Genomic DNA, 24,309 nt, shown 5'->3' with positions numbered 1-24,309 from the left:
TCTTGCAGTACAGGCAGGTTTAGTGACTTGCTCAGGGACACACAGTAAATCAAAAGCAGTGATTTTGGTTTTGAAGTCCATTTTCTTTGCTAATAGGCCGCATCATTTACTTAGGCTCCCAATAACATATTATTTTAATAACTTTCATTGATTTCTTTCAAATGTATAGTTTTACATATCAGGACTAAACTAACAATCATCTAGCCCCCACTAAATTATAAAAATGCATGAATCAAACCTCAGGTGCAATCATATTAAAATTACACATTTAGCAAACACGTTAGTTTAGGTTTCCATTATAAGAAGTTATTAAAAAACTGCAATTTATAAAACATACAGTATGCCTTTACTGACTAATATCTTTTTATAGAATACGCTACCATGGCTGTTCATTTGTCTGTCCAAGATTTTAAATCACCTGTGGCTCGCAAACCGTTTCACCTGAAATTTGGTACACATATACTACGTGACATCTACTATCCGCATTCAGGATGATGATTGACCTCCAAGGTTATTCCTGTTTTTATTTTTATTTTATTATAGAATTAACTCTTGGCAGTGGCCAGCAGGGCGGCCGTGCAGTGCACGCATACGGGCGCCGTTCTCATCCCTACCACCTTCACCGTCACTTCCCCTACCTCTTCATAGCTTAAACGATTCTTGAGGCAGATTGAAGAATTAAGGAAAACGTACTAAGTAATTGCAACACAAACACTAAATTAATCAGTTTTAATACGAAAAGATGCCAACGAAAGAAGATAAGAAGTGGGCCGCTAGGTTGGAGTAAAGAAGAGCTGCTCAGGAAGCAGCAAGTGCATCAACCTCTGAGTAAACGAATGGTAAACGTATAGAGAAAAAGGATGAAAACTATGAATGCTCAAGTCAAGTGTATTCACAGCAAGTTATCGTGCAGTGTGCCGTTACTGGTGATGAATAATACCAGCAACATAGTTCAAAAATCTTATTAGTTTTAATAATAATTTACTATTGTTAATAGCATCTGTTAATACTATCAATCAATCAATCAACATTTATTTATATAGCACATTTTCAATTGTTAATAGCATTTTTAATAACATGTTTATAGACTGTTAACAAAAGTTTTTTGCTTCCTGAAAATTGGTTGGTAATTATGATAAACATCTTCTAGCTAAACATAAGCCTAATTTCAGATTAAATGTATCACATAGGTATTTGGAGAAATGTGAAATTATTTTTTTTTTAACTTGGTGTGTTTAATCGCTAAATGTTGCTGATGCTGTGCATCAGTTCAGTTGAGCTGAAGAGGTTTTGCTGCTGATTTTCATTTGTACTCCACATCTAATGGTTCTCATTTTAGTGTCCAACAATAGTCAGTCAGTATTGATGGATTCCACATGTCCTCATACTGCTTTCCCATCGTTGTAATGTTTTGGTGAAACCTTTCACTATGTTCATCACTGACTGCACCAAGATAAGCAGGGAAGAAGTCCACGTGTGAATGCAGATAATGACTCTTTAGTGACATGTTACACTTCATGGTCACGTTGTCAACCAGCTAGACGTAGTTTGGTGCTCTGCAGTTGCCAAGAAAATTCCCAGTAACATCATTGAATGGCTTCCTCCGGTCCCACCAGCACATCTTTGAACTGCTTATCATTGATGGGATTTTTTGCATGTTTGATTTGTTGGCTAACAAAAATACTGTGTTTTGTCTTGTCATCAGTCATTCATGGAAACATCTGTCTCAAATAACAAGATCCTTCAACTCACTTGTTTATTGCTTTCACAAAATGTTTCATCAGTCCAAGTTTTATATGAATAATCTTTGGTGGGCTGGCAAATGGTTGATGTGCCATCTTGGTCTGCCCTTGAACCAGATGCTTAATGGAACAGCCAGTTCTTTTAAATAGTTGGCACAGTCATCCCATTTGCAGTTCTTGGGCCCATTTGTATTAGAATATTAGAGTTATAACAGATTTCACTCGTGTTTCGCTTTCAGCCTGCACTTTTATTATTGGGTCATATTGGAAACATGCTGAGCTTGACAGACCAGCCTTCCCAATCCCTAGCAACCCAGTTTATGCTGAGAAAATCACAGACACCACCAGACAAACTAAAAGATATAATCCCTACTGTGTTTGGAATCTACCTCTGGGGTTCAACTCTGAGGTCTTCCCTCGAGACCTATCATAAGGCATGAGCCAAGCAACCCTACTCAGAAACTGCAGTTCATCTGTTTGTTTTTGCAATCTCATTTTTTTCATTCACTACCCAAAAGAGGTGACCATTAATGAGAATGGGTCGTATCTACTGTACCTTAGTCAGTGACAATGTGGTGCAACATATTTACAAACTTGTGTGCCTCTCCAAACCACACCGTATATTAATTTACGGTGGTGCCATTGCCTCTTTTCCTTCTGGATCACCCAGCACACTTACAAGACATACCACCTTTCCAGCCAGCATGTGTGTGGCCTTCTCCTAATATCAGTGTGGTTTCTCTTATTTTCTATGGAACTTTAAGATTTCCTGCGCTATCCTAATGGTACATTTGCTCCATGTAGTCTGCTGAGAGCTGGGAAAGTCTTCACAGGTAACATGCAAAATACAATACAGGTCAAATCTCATTATAGGGAATACTGAAAGAATGAAATTTTCAGAATAACAAATACTCTTTGTTAGCCTAGACAAACATTCATACAACATCACGTTTAACAAATTTGGTTTTAAGAAATGAAAATTTCAGTATAACTAATGTTTTTTCCGAACAAAAAGCCAACTGAAGATAATAATGTGATGCAAAAATGTTTAATTCCATGTCTATACTTTCACAGAGTCTTGTGAACCCTGCAACAGTTGTCTCTTTCTTGTTAGACCAAAAAAAATTGAGAAATTTCTGATCTCAGGGAGTCTCAGCAAGGCTTGGCAAGAGTGTAGACATGACATACCGATATAGCCGAATTCTGCGTCAGTGTTACATCGAGTTTCTGCATAGGTAGTTGTGTCGCTTGTGGATACTGTACTGCTCAATTTTCATAGTGCTTCTCAAAATGTTCTTTGCGATGAACAAAAAAAATGAGAAACAGAAAATATCAGTACTTTTATTATGGTATAGAGAAGGCAGGTAAAGCCTCAAGACTTCATTCAAAATAGGAGCTGTTACGTCAGCACTCAAGCATATGAGATAGGACCTGCAACACAGGCAATCGTCCTGCTTTAGCTCCCATCTTCAGATTAGAAGACCACCAGGGGCTCAGAATCACCACTGTGGCAGATGAGGAGAATATTAGGAAGAGCAAGTCAAAGCCCAGTGTTAAATGTTCTAAACATCATGCGATAAACACATTACATGGTAAGCCTGATCCTGCAGAGGACAACCAATTACTTTGCCCTTGGTTTACTGTTTATCAGACGCAGCAGAGCAGCTACGGAGCTGTCCTTGTGCCACTGCTGTTGCAGTTGGAGAATCACCAGTGACCCCGGTCATAACAGTATACATACTTTCCCCATATTTTTTGCAACAAAATTTCCAATGTAACAAAATATTTTTATGGTCCCATGAATTGCGTCATAATGGGATTCCACCTGTACAGTATTTTTAGCACATTTTAGGCCAATTTGAAAATTGCAATTACATGGTAAAAATACAGATTAGTCCAACTGCAAACAACAACTATAAGAATGGTATGTTGCAAAATAATGAGTCCAAATGTTAAAAAAGGTTGAATCTTGCTATTAAATCTATATCATCCTTTGTCTGCTCTTGAAAGATGAATTTTTCTGGAAATTGCACAACACATTCATGTAATCCTGATGTAAAGAAGATCTTAGCACTGAAGACACAAATTCCTCTTTTCTCCAGAACACATCTGAAAAAAATATTTCAAAAGCAAGACTCTACCTTCTCTTTCTGACTCAGAAGACCTAGAAACCTAATTTGATTATTCTGTTCTGAAAGGGAATTTTTATTTCAAGGAGGTTAGCAGGCTCCCTGAAGACTAGTCATAAAAGCATGTGGTGCATTACACAAAGCCTCATAATCAGTGAATTGAAACACTGCATGTCTTTTCCTAAAATTTTTATCTCCAATACTTTTTTAGAATATTTGAACAATCAAGACAAGGACAGGCCATTCAGCCCAACAAAGCTCGCCAGTCCTATCCATTTAATTCTTTTAAAATAACATCAGGTTGAGTTTTGTAAGTCCCTAAAGTCTTACTGTCTACCATACTACTTGGTCACTTATTCCACATGTCTGTGGTTTTCTGTGTAAAGAAAGCTTACTAAGGATTGTGTGAAATTCGCCCTTAACAAGTTTCTAACTCTGTCCCCATGTTCTTGTTGAACTCATTTTAAAATCACAGTCTCAATCCACTGTACTAATTCCCTTCATAATTTTAAACACTCCAATCATGTCTCCTCTTAATCTCCTTTTGCTTAAACTGTAAAGGCTAAGCTCTTTTAATCTTTCCTCATAACTCATCCCCTACAGCCCTGGAATCAGTCTAGTCCAGGGGTCCTCAATCCCAGTCCTGGAGAGCCGCAGTGGCTGCAGGTTTTTGTTCTGACCTGGTTGCTTAATTAGAAAGCAATTCTTGCCAATAAAGCACTAACAAGCTATGAAATTAAATTAACTCTGCTATGTCAGGTCATTCTCATATCCTAGATTTTCTTTCCCTTTCTATCATGCAAATGATTTGAAGGCTAAAATGGACGAGTAATTCTCAGTCCTTCACTTTTTTCTCTTCAGTTTTCTTCCAAGTATTTAATTAAACCCAATAGTGCAGATAAATACACACAGGTGTAAATGTAAATAAGCTAAATGGAGAAATGCTGCTCTCTCTTATCATTTGCATGTTATTGATAATAAGGAGCAATTAAAATAGCTGTTTAAGACAAAATTAAGCAATAATGGCTCAAAATCACTAATATGAAGCAGAAGTGTTACTTTAGCAATAAGTGCTTTTTATTAAGCAACTGGGTTAGAGCAAAAACCTGCAGCCACTGCGGCTCTCCAGGACCGTGATTGAGGACCCCTGGTCTAGTCGCTCTTGTCTGGACTTTTTCTAGTGCTGTTATGTACGTTTTGTAGACTGGAGACCAAAACTGCACACAGTAGTCCAGATGAGGTCTAGCCATTCATCTTTATAACATGCTTATTCAGGATGACAGGGTGGCACAGTGATTAGTGCTACTGCCTCCTTGATCTAGTAGCGTACTCATTGTTGGTGTGGAGTTTTCATAGTCTACCCAGGTCGATGTGAGTTTTCCCAATGATGCTCCAGTTTTCCTTTCACATCACCAAAGATGTGTTGGTTTTGTTAATTGTTAACCTGTGTGACAGGGGAGTATGTGTGTGTCCATGAGCAGTCCTTACAATGGATTGATGCCCCATCCAGGGTTGGTTCCTGTCTTGGCACAATAATTAATTAAATATGTCTGGACATATTAAGTTAAGTAATATACTGTATTTAAACTGAGGTACTTACCATGGTGGCACTTGGGGAAAACTCTTCAGATTAGACCTCAAAATATGCAATGAGGTTCCATGGTCCAACAAATAATGTATCTATATGAGATTAAAAACTCTGATTTCAGAAGGAGACACTGTGACATTTTTAATGTAATGGAAATACACCAGAAAGATGGGAAACAATAAGATATAAGTTGGGCCAATTAAGCTCAACCAATCAAGCTGATACATAAAAAATGAAAACCGATGAAAATGAACGTAAACCGAATGGAGACTGGCATGCACAACAATGCCAAACAAATCAGAGAGAACAATTAGGAAGAAAAACTAACTGGGTATCCAGTAACAAAGCTGACATTCTTACAGAAGAACCAGTGGACATTATAGTGTGTCAACTGAAGATATTTATGCAAAGGAAACAGATAAACATGATCTCAGTTGGAAATCTGGGTCATGAGGGAAGACACAGCAATGCAGAGTTACCCTCTACAACGTGGTCCCCAACCTTTTCTATACCTAGAAAATGTTTGATATGTTTGGTTTATGTTTGCACATCTTACAAAAGTAATACCACATTTGAAGATGAAGAAGTCAAATTTAAACATTTTTAACCACTGTGATGAAATAACAGACTGGAAGTCTCAAAAAGATTTGAGGAATGACCCCATATATTGTCCTAAGGACAAAGATGAAAAAAAAAAGCTCAAAATGAATTAAAATTGATCATACAAGACAAGGAATGTTTGGGTCAATGCATTTATATAGAAAATGGCTGCTGGAAATGACAAATGTATCATCTGTAGTGGCCAGAAGTGACATCATTATGGCCGCGCTGGAAGTAACGTCATCAAAGATGGCTGTAAAACTGATGTCATATGGAAGCGCTGGAAGTGATGTCATCAGGGATGGCCGGAAGTGACGTCACAGTGCAGGGACCGGAAGTTGCATGTGTTGTTGTTGAAGCCATATTGTCGACCCGGAAGTAAGGTAAGAATGTTCTTATTTTTCTTCTTTATTTCTGACGGCAAAGAGAAAGATATATCAGCGCACATAACCAACCCTTTACCTTGTGAAGTATGATTCACCTTTGGACTAGATGGCTGCTTCCTAATTGCGTGTGTGTGACACCACATACAGTACTGTAGGTGAACAAAATGAACTTAAAAAAGTAAGCTTTTAACTCATTTCATGAAATGGAATATAAATTAAGCAATTTGACTTTATAAATCTCAAGAACCTTGTAACTGTGTCCCCCATGAACCTTAGACACTCGATTGATGATCTGCCGGTTGGGGTATCCCACAAGCATCATGTGGCGAGAGGAAATGACACACGATCAATGATCAAAGAGTTTAGGGAAATGGAGCCCCTTGTGAATCAACTGGTGCCGGCACGCTGCTAAGCAATGCAACACAGTCAACGAATATCGTCCCTCAATAACACCTGCACCGCAGTTCAAAAACAGATGCGCTGCACAGTTTAAACTGCCGCACTACTGCCAGGACTGCCAGCAGGAGAGATGAACTGAGTGTCAGCAGCTGGTGTTGCATTCAATTCAGTCTCCCTTATCCTCCCCTGGCAAAAATGTCAATCAAACCTCAAAATCAGCGATGTTTCACAATCATGGCTTGCACGGAATTCAATACTCGACCTTGGCCTTCTCTACGAATCATTGCAAAGTCCGAATTCCATTCCCTTAACAAAAGTTATTCGCCTTTATGAATGTAAGGAAGGGGCAAGAATGTACGTTTTTGTGTCTCTTTCACAGGTAACAAGTGAATGTGCAATACTTTATGTATCATAGAACAAGAGCACCAACTAATAAATTACTTGCAAATGACAGCACACTGCAAGACACCGGCTGCACCACAATAAAGTAAGACAACGCACCTCACTTAACTCTGGCAAATCATGATGCTGTCTTCCTCTTTGTTGTACCCACTGCCAGCCTGTATAACAATATTCTTGTATAACTCAAGATGTTTAATCAAAATAAACTAGAAGTAAGACATTTACATTACAGGAACCTGTGGTTGAGGGTACATCTTGCAAAACACACAGATACACCATACCTTTCGAGTAATTCAAATTGCCTGAATGGACTTTCACATTCTGCATGTTAATGTCCAAAAGATCAAACTAAAAAATCTCATAAAACCATTGCTTGTCACTAAAATCAGGGATTCCAAACCAACAGGGAGTCCACTTGTCAGAACTGGATGACAACCAAAACACCTAGAAGGAAACCTGACATTTTTGTTATGCCTAACTAAAGAAATCACAGAATTCTTCTGGTTCCACTACCAACCAATCTACTGTTGAAACAAAATTTCAACCAGCCCTTTTAACACATCTAAATGCTAGTCTGTCTTTGAGTAGTTGTGGTTTAGCTAAGTGCTAAATGTTGCACTTTCTATGATTTCATTATTATCTGCTTTATATTTATTTTTATCCTTGTGTTTGTATTGTTACTAAGACATCACTTTGTGATTTGCTTTCTTTACGGGCAATACTATTGTGTGTACAGGTGATGCTATCATGTTTTTAGCCATCACAGGACATGACATCACAATTGTTTTCTTTGTCCAAATGTTACACGAAATAATCAAAAAACAACAAAGACCACTGTCATTTAGACAGAAAAATAAGACGAGATAAAGTCTGGAATGTTTGGCTTATGATTTTCTGTTGACTTTCAACTTTTTGTTTAATTTGTGTTTTGGTGAATGGTTTTGTACAATTGAATGTTAACGAAACTCTGCCTGAAGAAAGGACAACTCTTTGGTTTCTATCTTAGAAGGCTGTCATTTCCCTGTTCAAGAATCAACATCCTTTGTCCTTTTGGGCAGTTGCCACTTTTCTAGCAGACTGTACTTGCTAAGGAGATTCAGATCTTTTGATGTGTGCAGCAAGCTGCTAGAAATGCTCTACCTGTTGTCACACAAATGCATATGGGAGTAGCTAGAAGGACCAAAAGAAGGTACTTCCATGCCAAGCCAGGAGGTGGCAGGGTGCAGTAATCCTCTCTCCTTATTCCTGGAGACCAAACATGGGAAATACTGCCTAGACCAGATGACATCACTTCTGGTTTCAGCCCCGTTGACATCACTTCCTGTTCTGGCCCCAGTGATGTCACTTCCGCCAACCTGACTTAAAAGCCAGATGACTTTCACTTGTAAACTCAGTTCTGTTTTGGACTCAACCTGTATACATTGTACTACTAATTTTCACTTCTTTGCAGCCTTATTAGTATACGGGTGGCTGCCCCTAACCTTTTTCCTGTGTTGAGGCATTTCCTTTAACACACTGTCCTTAGTAGCCAGTGTGGTGTTCTATGCTGCAGTCTTATGGGGAAGCAACTTGAGGTCAAAGGATAAGCACAAAGCCTGAGGAAACTTGTCAGGAAAGCCTGCGGGATCACAGGGTGAACCCTGGACACACTGGAAGCTGTTGTGGAAAAGAGGACTGTAGCAAAATTGGATGCCATCATGAAAAATCCCCTCCAGGAGGCACTCTCATGGAGCACTTTCAGCCACAAGCTCATTCCAGCACATTGTGCTTCTCTTCTGCCCCCTGCTAGTAGATCAATGCTTCTACCCCATGTACTCATTAAGGTTATTTTTATTCATTGATTTATCAATGGATTCATTGGCTGTATTATCTGTCCTGTGAGTCTGCATCCTGATGTTTTATGTTTCTGCTTCCCATTGGAATTAATAAAGTTTATCTAATATAATCTACATCTAGACTTCCAATCAACCTACTCATAAAACAAATTATGCTTTTTTTCTAAAAATAGTGTTTAAAAAATCCTGACAGACTGTCCAATGACATGTGATGCTCCTTACATAAAAGCATTCAAATTTCAAACAAAGAAAGAATGTTTTTACTATTTAATCATGTGAATAGCAGTCTGAGATTTACAATACAACATTACAGTGTAGCACTTACTTGAATGTTTCATCTTAAACAAAATTAGGTTTTGGATCAAATTAGAGTTATTTGATAAATATTTGTAAAGAGGTCAATTAAGACAAGTCAGAAAATTAACGTAAAAGTTTACAAAATTTCCAAATTCTCCTTATAAAACCTGACTTACAGTAAATTCAGAAGTATTCCGACTCCTTCATTTTTTGCACACTATTCTGTTGTAAATTTTATTTTAAATGGATACTGTTCTCATCTGAGGGAATGATGGGTTGAAAGGCAAAATATATGTTGGGGCACCAACCCAGCTTTTCCCATTTACTTTGTCACAAAATGCAGACACAAGAGTCATAAAAAGGTTTGGGGCAGCCACCATTATAATATTTCTTGGCTGCAAATGGTTAAATTGCTAGCACTCATGTGCTCAGAACGGAATCCATAACAGAACTGATGAGGTTAGTCAAATATGGTGGCTTTAAAGGCCAGAAAAAGAAGTGAAGTCATCGAGGGCGGAAGTGGAAGGGTCTTCTTCCATAGGTTCGGACCCGGACGTGACATCATCAAAAGGGCCAGGCGGAATTTCCTGTGAATGATCTGCAGAAAAGTGAGAAAAAAGGTCAGTGCATTCCGTCACCCTCGGTCTGGTGTGGAATTACTCTCATTTAGACCCTTTAGCTGCCTCCCATGTGCACGTATGTGACAACTTTCAAACTATAAAAACGAAGCAACACTTGATGGCGTGAATACAAGTGAAAATACTGCCCTCTGGCGTTCTAACAAATAAAATTACTGCCTATCAAGGCTTCCTTAATTGCTTTGCTCTGGGCTTGAAGGAGCTCAGTCTCTTCGGCTCTACAGTCAACAAATGATGCCTCCTTCAAGGTGGCTCGGCTTCTAAGGTCCTGTGGCCAGAAGGGGTGGAGTCAGTTGCTCTCTCTGGACAGTTTCTCTGCACTGTGGATGCAAAGGAAGATGACACAGCAGCAGCAATGGAATTACATAACTGGGAGGAACCTGGGGGGATGACCCCCTGACACACAGACATGATAATACATTTGCCATTTTTGCCCATCAGCCTGCACTCAATAATCTACAATGACAAAGTGAAAACATATTTTCAGAGAGGTCTGCAAATTTATTAAAAACAAAAAAGCGAAAACTAATTATCCAGCTTCTTAATTCAGTACTTTATAGAAGGTCCAATGGCAACAATTACAGCTGCAAGTCTTCTTGAGTAAGTGTCTGCAAGCTTTGCACACATAGATAGATAGATAGATAGATAGATAGATAGATAGATAGATAGATAGATAGATAGATACTTTATTAATCCCAAGGGGAAATTCACATAATCCAGCAGCAGTATACTGATACAAAAAAAACAAAACAAAAAAAACAAAAAACAATATTAAATTAAAGAGTAATAAAAATGCATGTAAAAGCAGACAATAACTGCATTTGGGCATTTTATCTCAATCTCCCTGGCAGATCCTCTTTAACTCTGTTAAGACTGGATGAGAAATGTCTGTACAATTCCATCTTCAGGTCTCTTCACACATGTTCTATGGCATTTAAGTCTGGGCTTTGGCTCGGCCACTCAGAGACTTGTCCCAAATCCACTCCAGCGTTGTCTTAGCTGTATGCTTCAGGTCATTGCCGTGCTGAATGGAGAAACCCAGTCTGAGGTCACAGGAGCAGGATGTCTTCAAAGACCTTTCTGCATTTGGCTACATTCACCTTTCCATCAATTCTGAGCAGTCTACCTGTTTCTGCTACTGTGAAGGACTCCCATAGCACAATATAGCCACCACCATGCTTCAACGTATGGACAGTATTAGGCAGGTGATGGGAAGTGCCTAGTCTTCATGCAAGATAGTGCTTAAGGTTCTGACCAAAGAGTTCATTTTTTTGTCTCATCAGACCAGAGTTCTTTAAGCTGTCATAGGAAGAATGGCTTCCATGTAACCTCTCTGCCATAAACGGCTGCAGAAACTGTCATCCTTCCAACATGTTCTGCCGTCTCTGCAGAAGATGTCTGAAGCTCTGTTTGAGTGACAATAGGGTACTTGGTCACCTTGTATGCATGCGTATGCACTTCTGATCTTTGTGCAGTCTATTCAGTTGGCCACAGAAGGACTCCAAACAAGTTCTCAACACATCTCAAGCAAACAGGATGCACCTGAGCATAACTTGGAGGGCCACAGCAAAGGGTCTGAATACTTATATAAAAGAGAGTTCAGTTTTTAATTTTTAATAAATTTGCAAACTTTTGTGAAAACATGTTTTTACTTTATCATTATGGATTATTGAGTGCATATTGGTGGGCAAAAATGGCAAATTTATGCATTTAAATTTGAATGTACAACACAATAAAGTGTGCAGAAAGTGAAGGGTTTTAACTCCTTTCTGATTCCACCGCATACATGGGATACTGAAACTCACTACAGTATTACCTTTTGACTTGAAAAAATTATGTCACTGTTAAATGTTCATTGTCTTTTGAGATCCTGAAATAGTAGGATACTCTCTACATACAGTAAATGAAATCATGGATTCTTAAAACCATAATTACACTGAAGGCCTTCTGAAATACAGGACTGCATACCTGATGAGAGATTGTTTGAATCTCGGTGAAACTGCTGTTTTTAAAATTTACGGGCATGCTTGAAGTGAGTTAACATGATGCTGTTTCAGAACTTAAGACAAATGGTTATGTGTGATGCAGCAGACCTTATACATCCTGCCATTTCAAAACAAAATTTATGTAAAACATACCTGGTTAGACCCAAAAGATTTTTTAATCTCAGCTCATGGATTGATCACACATTTCTGTAGCTCTAATTTGCACTTTCATCCTCAGCAGCTCTGTGTGAAGACACCTGTCAGCAAGCTGGCACAGTAATCACTTTTGAAAATGAAATGGGATTAACAAAAGTAGACTAATAAGCTATGTGAGCTGATACTGCAATTACTCCAGCAAAGGGTGACACAACATAAGAAAATCAAGTCTAGAATATTGATAAGTTATAACTGCACAAATGTGAAGGATTAAAATTAATGAATTAATGTTAAACCAAATCCACCTTCTCCCTGTAATAAGACACAAAATACTTTACGAAAGGCTTTGTAAATCACAATAATACTTGTTTTCTTCTCCTTCCTCTCCTCCAGGGAAGCTTCATCCTCTTCCACCCAACTCTGACTTGCCTAGATGAGGTTGAGCAGCTTCTTTAATCCTGGACCCGAGCGTACTAGAGCAAAGTTTGTTGGAAGCACTTATGGGTTAAATGGAAGCCCGAAAAAGTATACAACACATACACTTTAGAACAGGTCATCTACCTGAAGCAAAGCATGTTCGGGCCTGGCCAGTACTTGAATGGGAAACCAACCAGGAAAAGATTGGGTTGATGCTGGAAGAGGTGTTGGTGAGACCAGCAGGTGGCACTTACCCTGTGGCCTGAATGTGAATCCCAATGCCCCAGTATGGTGACAGGGAAAACGTTCTGCATAAATGGAGCCATCCTTCAGATGAGACATAAAACCAAGGTCCTCCATCTCTCTCTATGGTCATTAAAAAAGATCCCTGGACATCCTTCATAAACAGCAGGGTGTATCTCAATGTCTTGGCTAAATTGCCATTCATGGCCCAGTCATTCTGGCCCCTAATCATCCCCCTGTCTCTAATTGGTAAACTATCTCTCACCCCTCCACCACCTAATAGCTAATGTGTAGTGAGCGTACTGGCACAAAAATGGCTGCTATTGCATCATCCAGGTGGATACTGCACATTAGAGCTGGCTGATGTGGCTCTACACTCACTATGTAAAGTGCTATGAGTAGTGAGAAAAGTACTACATAAATGTAAAGAATTATTATTATTATTAAAGTAGGGATCATGGATCCCAGCAGCACCCCATGGAGGCACCACATAAATCTGACGAGGCTGTTCCATAGGACTATAGTTCCCAGCATGCCTTGCGGGTGTCCATACTGGTAAAGTGGCCCAGGGATGCTGCCACCTAGCATGTAAGGGGAGCATGTATTCCTGACAGGTTACCTGTCCTTGTCCTTGCATCACACTGGCCTACTGGTTCTTCAGTAGGGATGCCAGCATACCCACTTCTGCACTGGCATCTTGTGCCTATCTTCTAGCCGAGGCAGGACAATCCTCACCTTCCTTTTCTTTCTTCGGAAGGGCTGGCCCTCATCCAGGTAAGAAACCTTGCCTAAGGACACTTACCCTTGTGCATCGTCCATCACTCTTCCCTTTAGGTGAATCGAGTTATGGTAATAAAACCTCAATTGTTAAAATCTAAATAATAATAATATGCTTTTTAACATTAAAATTATGTCAGCACGTTTGTCCTTACCTTAAGCATGTCTAAGGCCTGAAAAACTATTTTATTAAATTGAATCAGAGACACCAAAGTACACAAACTGTGTATACAGTATCTAATCTGATCTTACTGCATAACAGCGGTGATTTTAGTTGTAATTTATCATGTGGATTTAATGAACAAGAAATGTTTTGTTTCTTGTGATAGCCGAGCTATTCCGGTGTTATCGTAGTCATCTCTCAGTCCCCAAAGTCCAGTTTTATGTTTCTGCCTGAGAATTTTAAGATTCTAATAATAGTTAACTTGATGACACATTCTTTTTAGTGCTTGGACATTTAGTATTCACATGGACACGGTCAGCTGTAGCACTGCTACTGAGCTTCTGTTTTAATTTGAAGTGTTGCTTTGACCTTTAGGTAATTGTTTCGACCTTTAGGTAATTTCCCCTCCGTAGCAAGTGAGAGTACATCCTTGGTCTAATATGTGCCTCTGCTCAGTGTATTACAAAATTCAGAAGAAACATTTACTTATTTGTATTTACCAAACAAAACACAGTCAACTCATGTCATTTTCTAACCCCTTTAGTCCTGAACAGGGATGTTTAGTTGGGGTTCTGAAGCCTATCCTAGCTAGCATAGAGTGCAAAGCAGGAGTAAACTCTGGACAAGGCACCGGTCCTTCACAGGATGAACACACACACAGAGACCACACACGCACTGGGGCCAGTTTAGTATCGCTAGTCCACCTTGCCTGAAAGTCTTTGGAGAGAGGAGAGGAGACCCACATAGACATGTAGAGAACACGCAGGGAGGAGCCAGGATGTGAGTCATGGTCTCCTTACTGTGAGGCAGCAGTGTTATGACTGTGCCACCCTGCTGCCCCAAACCACAATCCAATCAAATAAAATTACAGTCTTATGTTCCAAAGATAATACATGAAACTCATCACTCAAAACCCAAGCCTGATTAAAAGAACTGCCTCTGGTATCTGTCTGCCTCAGCCGTTGAATGACTGTAAGAACACAATCACATTTAGAGATCTTTAACCTGTTAACTCTTCTGAAGCTGTGGATTCCATTTCTAATTCTTTATCTTCTGACATTTACCACACATTATTGAGTATAAGAAATTTGACAAATGAGAGCAGATCGTTCACTCCATCAGGCTTGTTTGTTTAGCTAATTGCTAAATATCCAGCATCTCATCCAGATTCTTCTTAAAGGTCGTCAGGGTTTCTGCTTCAACTCCATGTCTCTGTAGTTTGAATCAGATTCTTCCCACACCTCCTTGAACAAAGAACTCCTAAATGCTCTTCCCCTTCATTTCCACTGGTGTTATCAAGTACATGATTCAACGTTTAGTTGAAAGGATTCTGTAGCATCCTCCTTTGAGGATTTTGAACACTTGGATTAGATCCCAATGTAGTCTCCTCAGGTTTAATTCTCTGAGCCTGTCACAGCAGGACATGTTCTTAAGTCCAGGGATGCTCTTTATGTCTCTCTTTTGTGTATTTTCAGGTGCTATGTCTTTCTTGTAGCATGGTGACCAAAACCACACACAGTACCTCAGATGTGATCTGTATTATATAGTCTGAGCATAACATCCCTTAATTTACATTCAACCATTTTAACCTAACATTTTATTTGCATTTTTAGTAGCATCTGCAAATTGCTTTGATGATTAAACTTGTTGTGACAAAACTTTTTTTCACCATTTTCAATTTAGTAGCACCTTTCAAAATATACACTATTAGACAGGTTTCTTGGGGATTTGCATGAGAACATAGTCAAAAGGCAAGGCCTTGAGGTTTGTTACAGCAGGTCATCATTAGCACTTAATAACCACATCTAAGCAGACTGGGTGCCAACATCATTTTCAAAAGTAAATATTGAAGCCATAAGTCCCATTATTACTAGTACAATTAAAATGTGCTTTTGTGTTGTACCGATTGCCTTCAAAACTGCACCTGTCTCACTTATTCCTAACAAAGCTGGCCACACTCATGACATATTAAGTAACTAAAGGCCAATATCTAATTAACTAACCATTTCCAATATCCCAAACGTGTTTTTGCATACTAATCCATGATCATTTGCATACAAAAGATCTGTTTGATTCATTAAAGTCAGGGTTTCATTCTAGAAACTTTACTAAATAACTCTGGTCAAGGTGTGAATGATTTACTTGTAGCCACTCATGTAGGAGCTACGAGTGTACAGTAAGTTTGCTTCTTAGCCTCACCAAGTTAATCATTCACTGTGGCTGAAGGGCTTTCAGTCGTTCTTCTCTCAGTCCAAGGTATTCTTTTTTTTAAATAATTTTATTGAAATCACACAACATTCCATACAAATGGATCAATTTTACAAGAACAGGATTGAAAACAAATAAACCCCAGCCCTGAGAGAGAGCACGGGCAGCATAAACTTAAACCTAGTAAAAATAAGTAAATAGATAAATTAATAAATGAATATACAGTAGATAAATGGAGAAGAAAAAGAAAAAAAGAGAATGGGGAGAGAATCTGCTTCCTCAGTGCTTTAAAAGCTTATTCTAAAATGTTATTGATTAGATCCTGCCAGGTTTTGAAAAATTTCTGCACAGATCCTCTAAGTCAGAGTTTTATTTTTTCCAATTTCAAATAGTATAAAACATCAGTTACCCACTGACTTAAAAGGGGAGAGTTAGGATTCTGCGTGCCAATAGTGTAGTAAAGGCAACTACAGTTTGTTTGTCCTTCTCCACTTTAAGCCCATCTGGAAGTCCACCAAACACAGCTGTTAATGGGTTAGGAGGGATAGTGACACCAAAGCTGTCTGAAAGGCATTTAAAAATTTTGGTCCAGAATGATGTTAATTTAGTGTAGGCTCAAAACATGTGACCCAGTGAGGCTGGAACTTGATTGCAGCGTTTGCAGGTTGGATCTTGCCCTCGAAACATTTTGGACAATTTTAAGCAAGACAGAAGTGCTCGATATATAATTTTGAGCTAAATAATTGTATGCTTTGTGCATATGGAGCTCGAGTGAATTCTCTGCATTGCTACAAGGTATTCTTTTTTATTTGTCTCGCCAATGCCTACAGGACCACAGTCAGTGTGGTCAAATATTACCTTCAGCTCTTGCCACACAGCTTGCGACTGAACTGTGATCTTCTAGTGTATCACACAAACTATCATTAGACATGAGCTTTACTTCTATTGTAATATTCAGATTACTCATATTTATAGACTCTTAGTAGTCTCAATGTCTGCAATCACTCCTTGCATTTTTCACTTCAAACAATGGCAACCGTCATACCTGTTTGTTATTTATACTGTATAAGACTCTCTATTGTTCTCAGGTCACTCTCATGTTATGCAAAGCTCAAGAACTTTTAAAAACCTAATAATCAGAATAAGGATCATATTTATTCCAACAATGCATGCACTGAAGGAATTTAACTCTGGTTGTTTGTGATTTCCATGTATAGTTACACAACAAACAGGCACAAAATTGATAAGTAGACACCTGAAGCAATGCAAAACAAACATTTGCAAGGCAATATGAGAAATAATGAAAAATTACTGTGTTACGCATTAGCTATATATAAGAAGTTGGTAGGGGGAACCCAGCCTGTGCAGAGACAGCTGAATTGACCATTTAAGCTTGATGGCCTATAGAAAGAAACTGTTCTATCTGTTTGTTAACCTATTATACCTGGCAGAAGGGAGAAGTTCACTGAGATAGTGGTTTCGATGTGAGGGGTTGGTGAAGGTTTTCCTTACCCGTTTCATGATTCTGGAATAGTACAAGGTCCTGTAAGATGGGTAGACTGATGCCAACACTCTTTTCTGCAGACCTGCCTATTCATTGTAGCCTTTTCTTATTATATTTAGTTGATGATCCAAACCACAGTGTGATGGATGAGCTGAGAACAGACTCTATGATTGCAGTGTAGAACTGAATCTGCAGCTCCTGTGGTAGATTGAACTCCCTTGGCTGTCAAAGGAAGCACATCCGCTGCTGTGCCTTTTTTATAATTGAATCTTTATTGGTTTTCCATTTCAAGTCCTGTGAGAGTATGGATCTCAAAAACATGATGCTTTCCACAACTGACACATTAATATTAAGTATGGTGAGAGGAGGTAATATTAAGCAGCTACTTCTAGAGGCTACTCCCATCTCCACAGTTTTGATGTTTAGCTTCAGATAAGAACATGTTAAAATTGACACACAAGAGGAGACAATTCAGTACATCAAGCCTGTTTGTTTAGCTAATAGTTAAGTTGTCCCAACATCTCATCCAGATTCTTCTTACCAGAGGTTGTTCTCAGATTGCTCTGAACACACTAAAAGGCCAATTGCTCAAAGTCCTGTCTGTATGCAGACTTATCACCATTCCTTATGAGACTAATGATAATAAAAGCATCAGTCTATTCTCAAATTAAAAACTACTACTGTATCTCCAGTCTAATCAGGTATACAAAAGTAAAAGTAATATTATGTACTTTTTGGCAAAGATTTCCAGGGTGCGATCCTAATTTCTGTAAGCATCTATTGTGTAATTCAGGAAATATTTGTTTAAATGTAATTATTAAGGAGTTCATCTTAGTTCCTTCAATAAATTTCAACTGTTTCAGTGTTAATTAAGGTGCTGCTCAGTAACTCCACCATTCTTGTATATGTATGAGACAGTCATCAGTCAGTCAGTTATCGCCCAACCCGCTATATCCTAACACAGTGGTCTGCTGAAGCCAGTCCAAGCCAGCACAGGGGACAGCAGGAACAAACCCTGGGCAGGGCACCAACCCATGGCAGAGCACACACACGCACAGGGGACAATTTAGGATCGTCAATGCACCTAACCTGCATGTTTTTGGACTGTTGGAGGAAACCAGAGCACCTGGAGGGAACCCATGCAGACACGGGGAGAACATGCAAATTACATGCAGGAAGGACCCAGGAAGCGAACCCAGGTCTCCTTACTGTGAGGCAGCAGTGCTACCACTGCACCACCGTGCCGCCCTTGAGACATAAGAAGCAAATTACCTGATGGCAGGGTGTCCAATACTAGTCTTGAAGAGCTGTGCAGGTTTTCATTCCAATCAGTTTCAAAATCACTGAGTCATTTCTTATTGATATCATTGTTTAATTATATATTTTTTCTTATTCTGCATTTAGAAAAGAGTTGTAGTGGGAGATTTACATTGCATTCATAAAAAAAGCATAGAAAAGCATAGCAAAGAAAATGATGATGATAAAATGTTTAATCTCCAAGACAGAACCACCGTCTTGATATGACACATGCCAATGCTACATAAGGTCCAATACAATTTAGAAAACACAATTTTGAAATTTCTGTTGTCTATAATACTTATAATACCATCTTTCACTTTTATTTGCCCTTGTATCTACTTTGTGTATTATTAGTTGTCATTTTCAGGATACACTTACCAGAGTAAACTAAACATGGGATGTCAAATTAATAGGAAAATGACAAAAGAGAGTAAGGAACTTAAAACTACAGCAACAATATGAATATTTCCAAATTTCTCATAAATGTAAATCTCATGGTACTTCTATTTCCAAATACAGAACAAGAGAAGAAAAAAAGACAAACTAAGTAGACAAAAACATTACCTAGAGGCACATTGACTCACTGATTATGACAATGGTTGGAACAAAAACCTGCAACCACAGGGGTCTTATAAGGTCTAGGACTGGGCACCACTGCTGTACGGTATCAAGCTTTAGTTTATGGTATAAATGCTAAGGATATTATGATGATTTTATTGCTGACACTTTTTCATTTATTTTCTCATGACCAGTAAATGCCTAATGTTCAGTGAGTCAGAAACGTATTTCTTCCTGTCGGGTGGAATTATGACCCTGAAGTTAATTAAGCAGTTATGCAAAGTCAAACACATTTTTTGAAAGTATACATACACCAAAATTAAATATTAATTGGAAAAGGTGTCATTATGGAGAATATCAAAACAAACTATGTATAATTTCCCTTTAATAAAATATTCCAGTTTTATAGAGAAAAAAAATCACAGACTGTTGGGATATTTTGTAGTGGTGTTTTTGTTGATAAACATGTTTTCATTATACTACTTTCTGTATGCAAAAAATACAGTCTCCCATGGCTCACTGTATGTTAAAAGAATGTATTGTGTGTGTGTGTTCAGACCAAACTGTGTGTGAATATTTATTTACCTATTTATGTATTTAGTTAAAGAGAAAAGCCAAATTCCCCCTGCAGACAAATAAAGTTCTATCTATGATTTACTTTTTCTTTTATTATTTGAGTGCTTATACTTATGCAAGACAAATAAGATCTTCAACTGTTACTAAACAATTTAGAATCACCAATTCATTTATTTGTCTATTATGTACTCACTAGATTCCGCAAAGTTTGTAATATATAAACTGATTTAAAAATTAATAAAATATTCATCAAAAAGAAGATTTATAAAAATATGGAATTTAAAAACAGTGCTAACTATCCTCACATTTTTCTCTGACCTTTTAGAGATGCAACTTAAGAAAACAATAAAAAAAAATAAACACCAATGAGATGAGACCATTGAGTCCATCAAGCTCAGACCTACAAAACAATAAGTTCAGCAAGCTTTCTATGGGTTCATCATTATTCATGTAACCTGATTATGATATAAATTTGAAAGCTTTATGCAAACTATTCTACCTCTACTCATAAAGAGCCTTTGAATGGTATTCACTATAATACCATCTTCAGCTCAGCCTGTTATAGACAGTTTCTGTGTCATTCTGGCCAGTCCATCAAATGAACTCCCTGTCTCTATAAAGTTCCTATCTCTATCAATAATGTCTATTAAGTCAGCACATAACCTTGTGGTAATGATCGATGACCAGCTATCCTTCACTGACCAGACTGCAAGTACCTCTTCTTCAATCAGATTCACTCTGTATATCATCTGCAATGTTATAATGATGTTGGTGATGATTCGGAATGCAGAGGTACGACTTGTGTGCAAACCAGCTAAGATTGGTGCATGTCACACCTCTTTTCATGTCACTACACTAGTTCCCTGTAGCAAAACTTATTAAGTTCAAATCCTTGATATTCACTTGCAGAGTTTTTACTGGGTCAGCATCTATGTATACGGAGGAACTCATAAGGTCCTGTTTTTCTTCTAGCTAATTCAGGTCTGCTAATGAATAGCTTCTGTTGATCCCACCTCTATGTGGCATCGAATCTCAATTCAGACTCTTCTCCTATGTAGCTTCTAGCTGATGAAATGAGCTGCCCAACTCAATTGGAAACCATTGTCTGTCTCCCTGCCTTAGTGAAACATTTGAAGCCTGTCTTGCTCAATGAATATCTGTCTCATTGATATTGGTTTGATGCTACTTTGGTTGCAGCTAAGTAACTACTTTTGTGTAGTTCAGTTTGTTTTAGAGCTCTTCACGTGTGATGGTCATTGCAACCTTGTCTTGTGACAATTGTTTCAAAAAGCCTATAGTTTGATATTTACTCAATTATGTCTGTAAGTAGCTTTGGATAAAAGTGATTAAAGGTAAATAAGATGCTACTTGTAGAATACAGAATAGAATGCCGACCTAGAGTACTGATTTTATAACACCAAGGATCACAATCAACAGAAAATATGAATATATACAGTAATCCCTCCTTGATCGCGGGGGTTGCGTTCCAGAACCACCCGCGATAGCTGAAAATCTGCGAAGTAGAAACCATATGTTTGTATGGTTATTTTTATATATTTTAAGCCCTTCTAAACTCTCCCACATGGTTTATAAATATTCCCCGCACAGTTATACAGCATAAACCCTTTATATTCTCTCAGTTATTAGGTAAGATTCGTTGAAATTATGTATGTAAACACACTTTTTATACAGTATACTACTGACAAACATACGTATCGTATATCACTGAGGAGTTTAATATGTAATACAGTTTTAAACATATTGTAATTGATTAGGTAATATAAAAATACAAAGTGAAAAATCTAACACATGTAAATGCTGTACATAAAACCAAAATGTTATTTTAAAGATACTGTGGAGCGTCTCCGATACAATCATTAGGCCTTGTTCACACGGGCGTTAAAATCGAGCGTTTTTGCGTCAGAAGCGTCCGGTGAGCGCGGATCAAGCGCCGAGTGTTTTCTACACGTAGGAGTCAATGAGAGTGTTCACACGGGCTTTGGCGACGTGCATTTGTCCGGCAGCGCGTTTATACGGCATCAAAAAAAACGTTGCATGCAGCTTTTTCTTGGCATTCAAAACCCAACGAAAGCAAGGAAACCGCTTCTAGTTCATTTTCTGCGCGTTTATTTTACGCTTCGGAGGACCGGATATCTTTTCATATACAACAAATATATTTTCATATCGCTTATTTTATTTTATTGTCTCATGTAATTTGTAAACCATGAACCTATTAATTTATGTTCTAATATAATATTTGATAACGATTATGTAGGGGGGGGGCAATCCATGGTGGGGGGGGCATTTCAGTGCATAACACCGGTGTAAGCGCACACTCGACTACTGTTTCCTTACCTCAAAGTGACAAGTAGTCTCTCTTCGCTAACACCAAGTCGCATATTGGTTGATCGGCGTGCAATGTGGCATTGCACCAGCTGCAGACAATCAAAAGTGGAAACCGACATCCGACAGTAATTAAAAAACTTGCGCGGAAATTTTTGCATTTCTTCATAAAGCACAAAAAAAACTTCCTTTAACCCGACGTTGTGCAGTCAAAGGATGAACCCAGTAGCGGCGGCGATTTTTTCTCTCCCTACGCCAGATTACGAGTATTTTTAAAACAAGAAGATTAATATCTAACATAGCAAAATGGTCCATATTGAAAGGAGGCTCCTCAAATTAAACGACAAGGGCTTTCATATCCAGTTCCCGACACTGCCTCCACAGGTTAACACACAAACTACAATTTTGGGCTACAGGCTGGCGTTAGACAGAGACAAACGAATGCCAGTGTAGAAGTCAATCGATCGCCACCACAAAATGCAACATAAACGTCTAGGACGTTCAGAGCAAGTTCGTTTATCCAAAAACTTAACGCCCGTGTGAACAAGGCCTTACGATAGACAGGCCAGCGGCAAAAAATGCCTACAATGCAAGAAAAATTGTATAAAAGTGTGTACAGTTACAATAAACGTACATACATGTGCTAAGTACGTAGAAAATTAGTTATGGGTACTCACCAACAATGACACGACGACTTGTCCGATAACGATGACATTTACTGCACTGTCACAGCTGTTCTAAAGGAGCCTCTTCAGGCGACTGTGCAGCACCGCCGCCGTCATCTGGACTTTCTTCTTCCACTGAAGGCGTACTAGGCAGTGTTTTGCGGGTGAGGAACATCGTGATGGGCAGTTGTTGACGCTGCTTTTTCATTTGTGTAAAGAGGTTCCTGTACACTTCCGTGGCGCCGTCAATAGCATTTTTAAATTGCAATGATCGAATCATTTGCGGGTCCCATTCTTCAACTGATGTCTGTAGATCTTTTGCCATTTGTAGAATGGTCGCGAGACGCTCGAGAGTTAGGCCGGGGTCGTCTTCTTCCTGTGCTGGGTCTGACTTGGTCATCTCGGCCAAATCTAATTCGCTCAGCGGCTCGGAGTGGGCATCGACTTTTGCCTCACCCTTCATTATAAAAGTACGAGACGGCATCCGCTTCCAAAATAGGGCTGTCTCATCCATATTAAACACGGTTTCAGGTTGATATCCGCCTTCCTCAATGATCGCCTTGAACGTGTCTGCGACATATTTCTCAGCTGCGGCTTTGTCTGCGGAGGCAGCCTCTCCTTGCAGGTTCACACTGGCCAAGTTGAACCTTTTTTTGAAATTTTCAAACCAGCCCTTGCTGGCAGTAAATTTACAGCTCTCGCTGGGGGATTCAGCAGAAGTTCCAGATTGAGGATCGTCTTCTAGAGCATCTCCGCATCCGCAAACCTATCATAAAGCTGCTTGGCCTTTTCTCGGATGATATTGGTGTCCACGGGGATGTTTTTCTTCCGGCAGCCTTCGATCCAAATCCCTAAAGCAGATTCCATCCGGACAATCGCCTTATTACGTCCACTTACAATTCGTTTCGCGCCCTGGTTAAAGGACACTGCGGCTGTAGATCGTATGCTCTTTTCATCCTTCTTAATGTAACGAACCGTGGACTCGTTGATGCCGTAGTGGCGTCCTACAGCGGCGTAGCTTTTCCCTTGCTTCAACATGTCCAACAATTGTACCTTTTCAGCAATTGTTAACATCTTCCGTTGGCGCTTGGGCACAGCCCCAGTAGCAGTAGCAGCAGCAGATCGTTTTGTAGACATAACGAAGGGCTTGACTACAGTACGCACAAAGAAACACGTTGATGCTGAATGAGCGAGACGAGATGCCGACTTAACAAAGACACACGTTGATTAGCTGAATGAGCGAGACGAGATGCCGACTTCACAAAGACACACGTTGATTAGCTGAATGAGCGAGACGAGATGCCGACTTTCAGCGAAATCGAATTCTGCGCTCCCCGTCGCAGAGCCAATCAGCACCCAGGAGCTTAACCGCGTGCTCTGACTGGGTAGCTTCTCAGCC

At 39.0% G+C, this 24,309-nt stretch overlaps 1 protein-coding gene across 1 annotated transcript; it reads right to left on the bottom strand.

Annotated features, from left to right (window-relative positions):
* Window positions 1–5,589: 5,589 nt before the first annotated feature.
* On the bottom strand, window positions 5,590–23,984 carry LOC120516113 (tigger transposable element-derived protein 1-like). Its single transcript, XM_039737573.1, has 3 exons — window positions 23,808–23,984; window positions 22,923–23,676; window positions 5,590–6,473 (listed from the first exon to the last, which is right to left on the bottom strand). The coding sequence occupies exons 1-2, from the start codon at window positions 23,982–23,984 to the stop codon at window positions 22,972–22,974; spliced, it is 882 nt and encodes a 293-aa protein (XP_039593507.1). The 3' UTR covers window positions 5,590–6,473; window positions 22,923–22,971.
* Window positions 23,985–24,309: the final 325 nt, after the last annotated feature.

Source organism: Polypterus senegalus, chromosome 15 (assembly GCF_016835505.1).
Source record: "Polypterus senegalus isolate Bchr_013 chromosome 15, ASM1683550v1, whole genome shotgun sequence".
In the NCBI taxonomy this organism is placed as follows: Eukaryota; Metazoa; Chordata; class Cladistia; order Polypteriformes; family Polypteridae; genus Polypterus; species Polypterus senegalus.
Note: the sequence above shows the minus strand (reverse complement) of the source record. Positions and strands in the feature narration are given on the sequence as shown.

Excerpts from the sequence above, each read along its gene's own strand:
- LOC120516113 (XM_039737573.1), bottom strand. The coding sequence starts at position 23,984 with ATGTTAACAATTGCTGAAAAGGTACAATTGTTGGACATGTTGAAGCAA. Across the intron at positions 23,677-23,807 it reads ACCAGGGCGCGAAACGAATT|GTTTGCGGATGCGGAGATGC; the intron begins GTAAGTGGACGT and ends GCTTTATGATAG.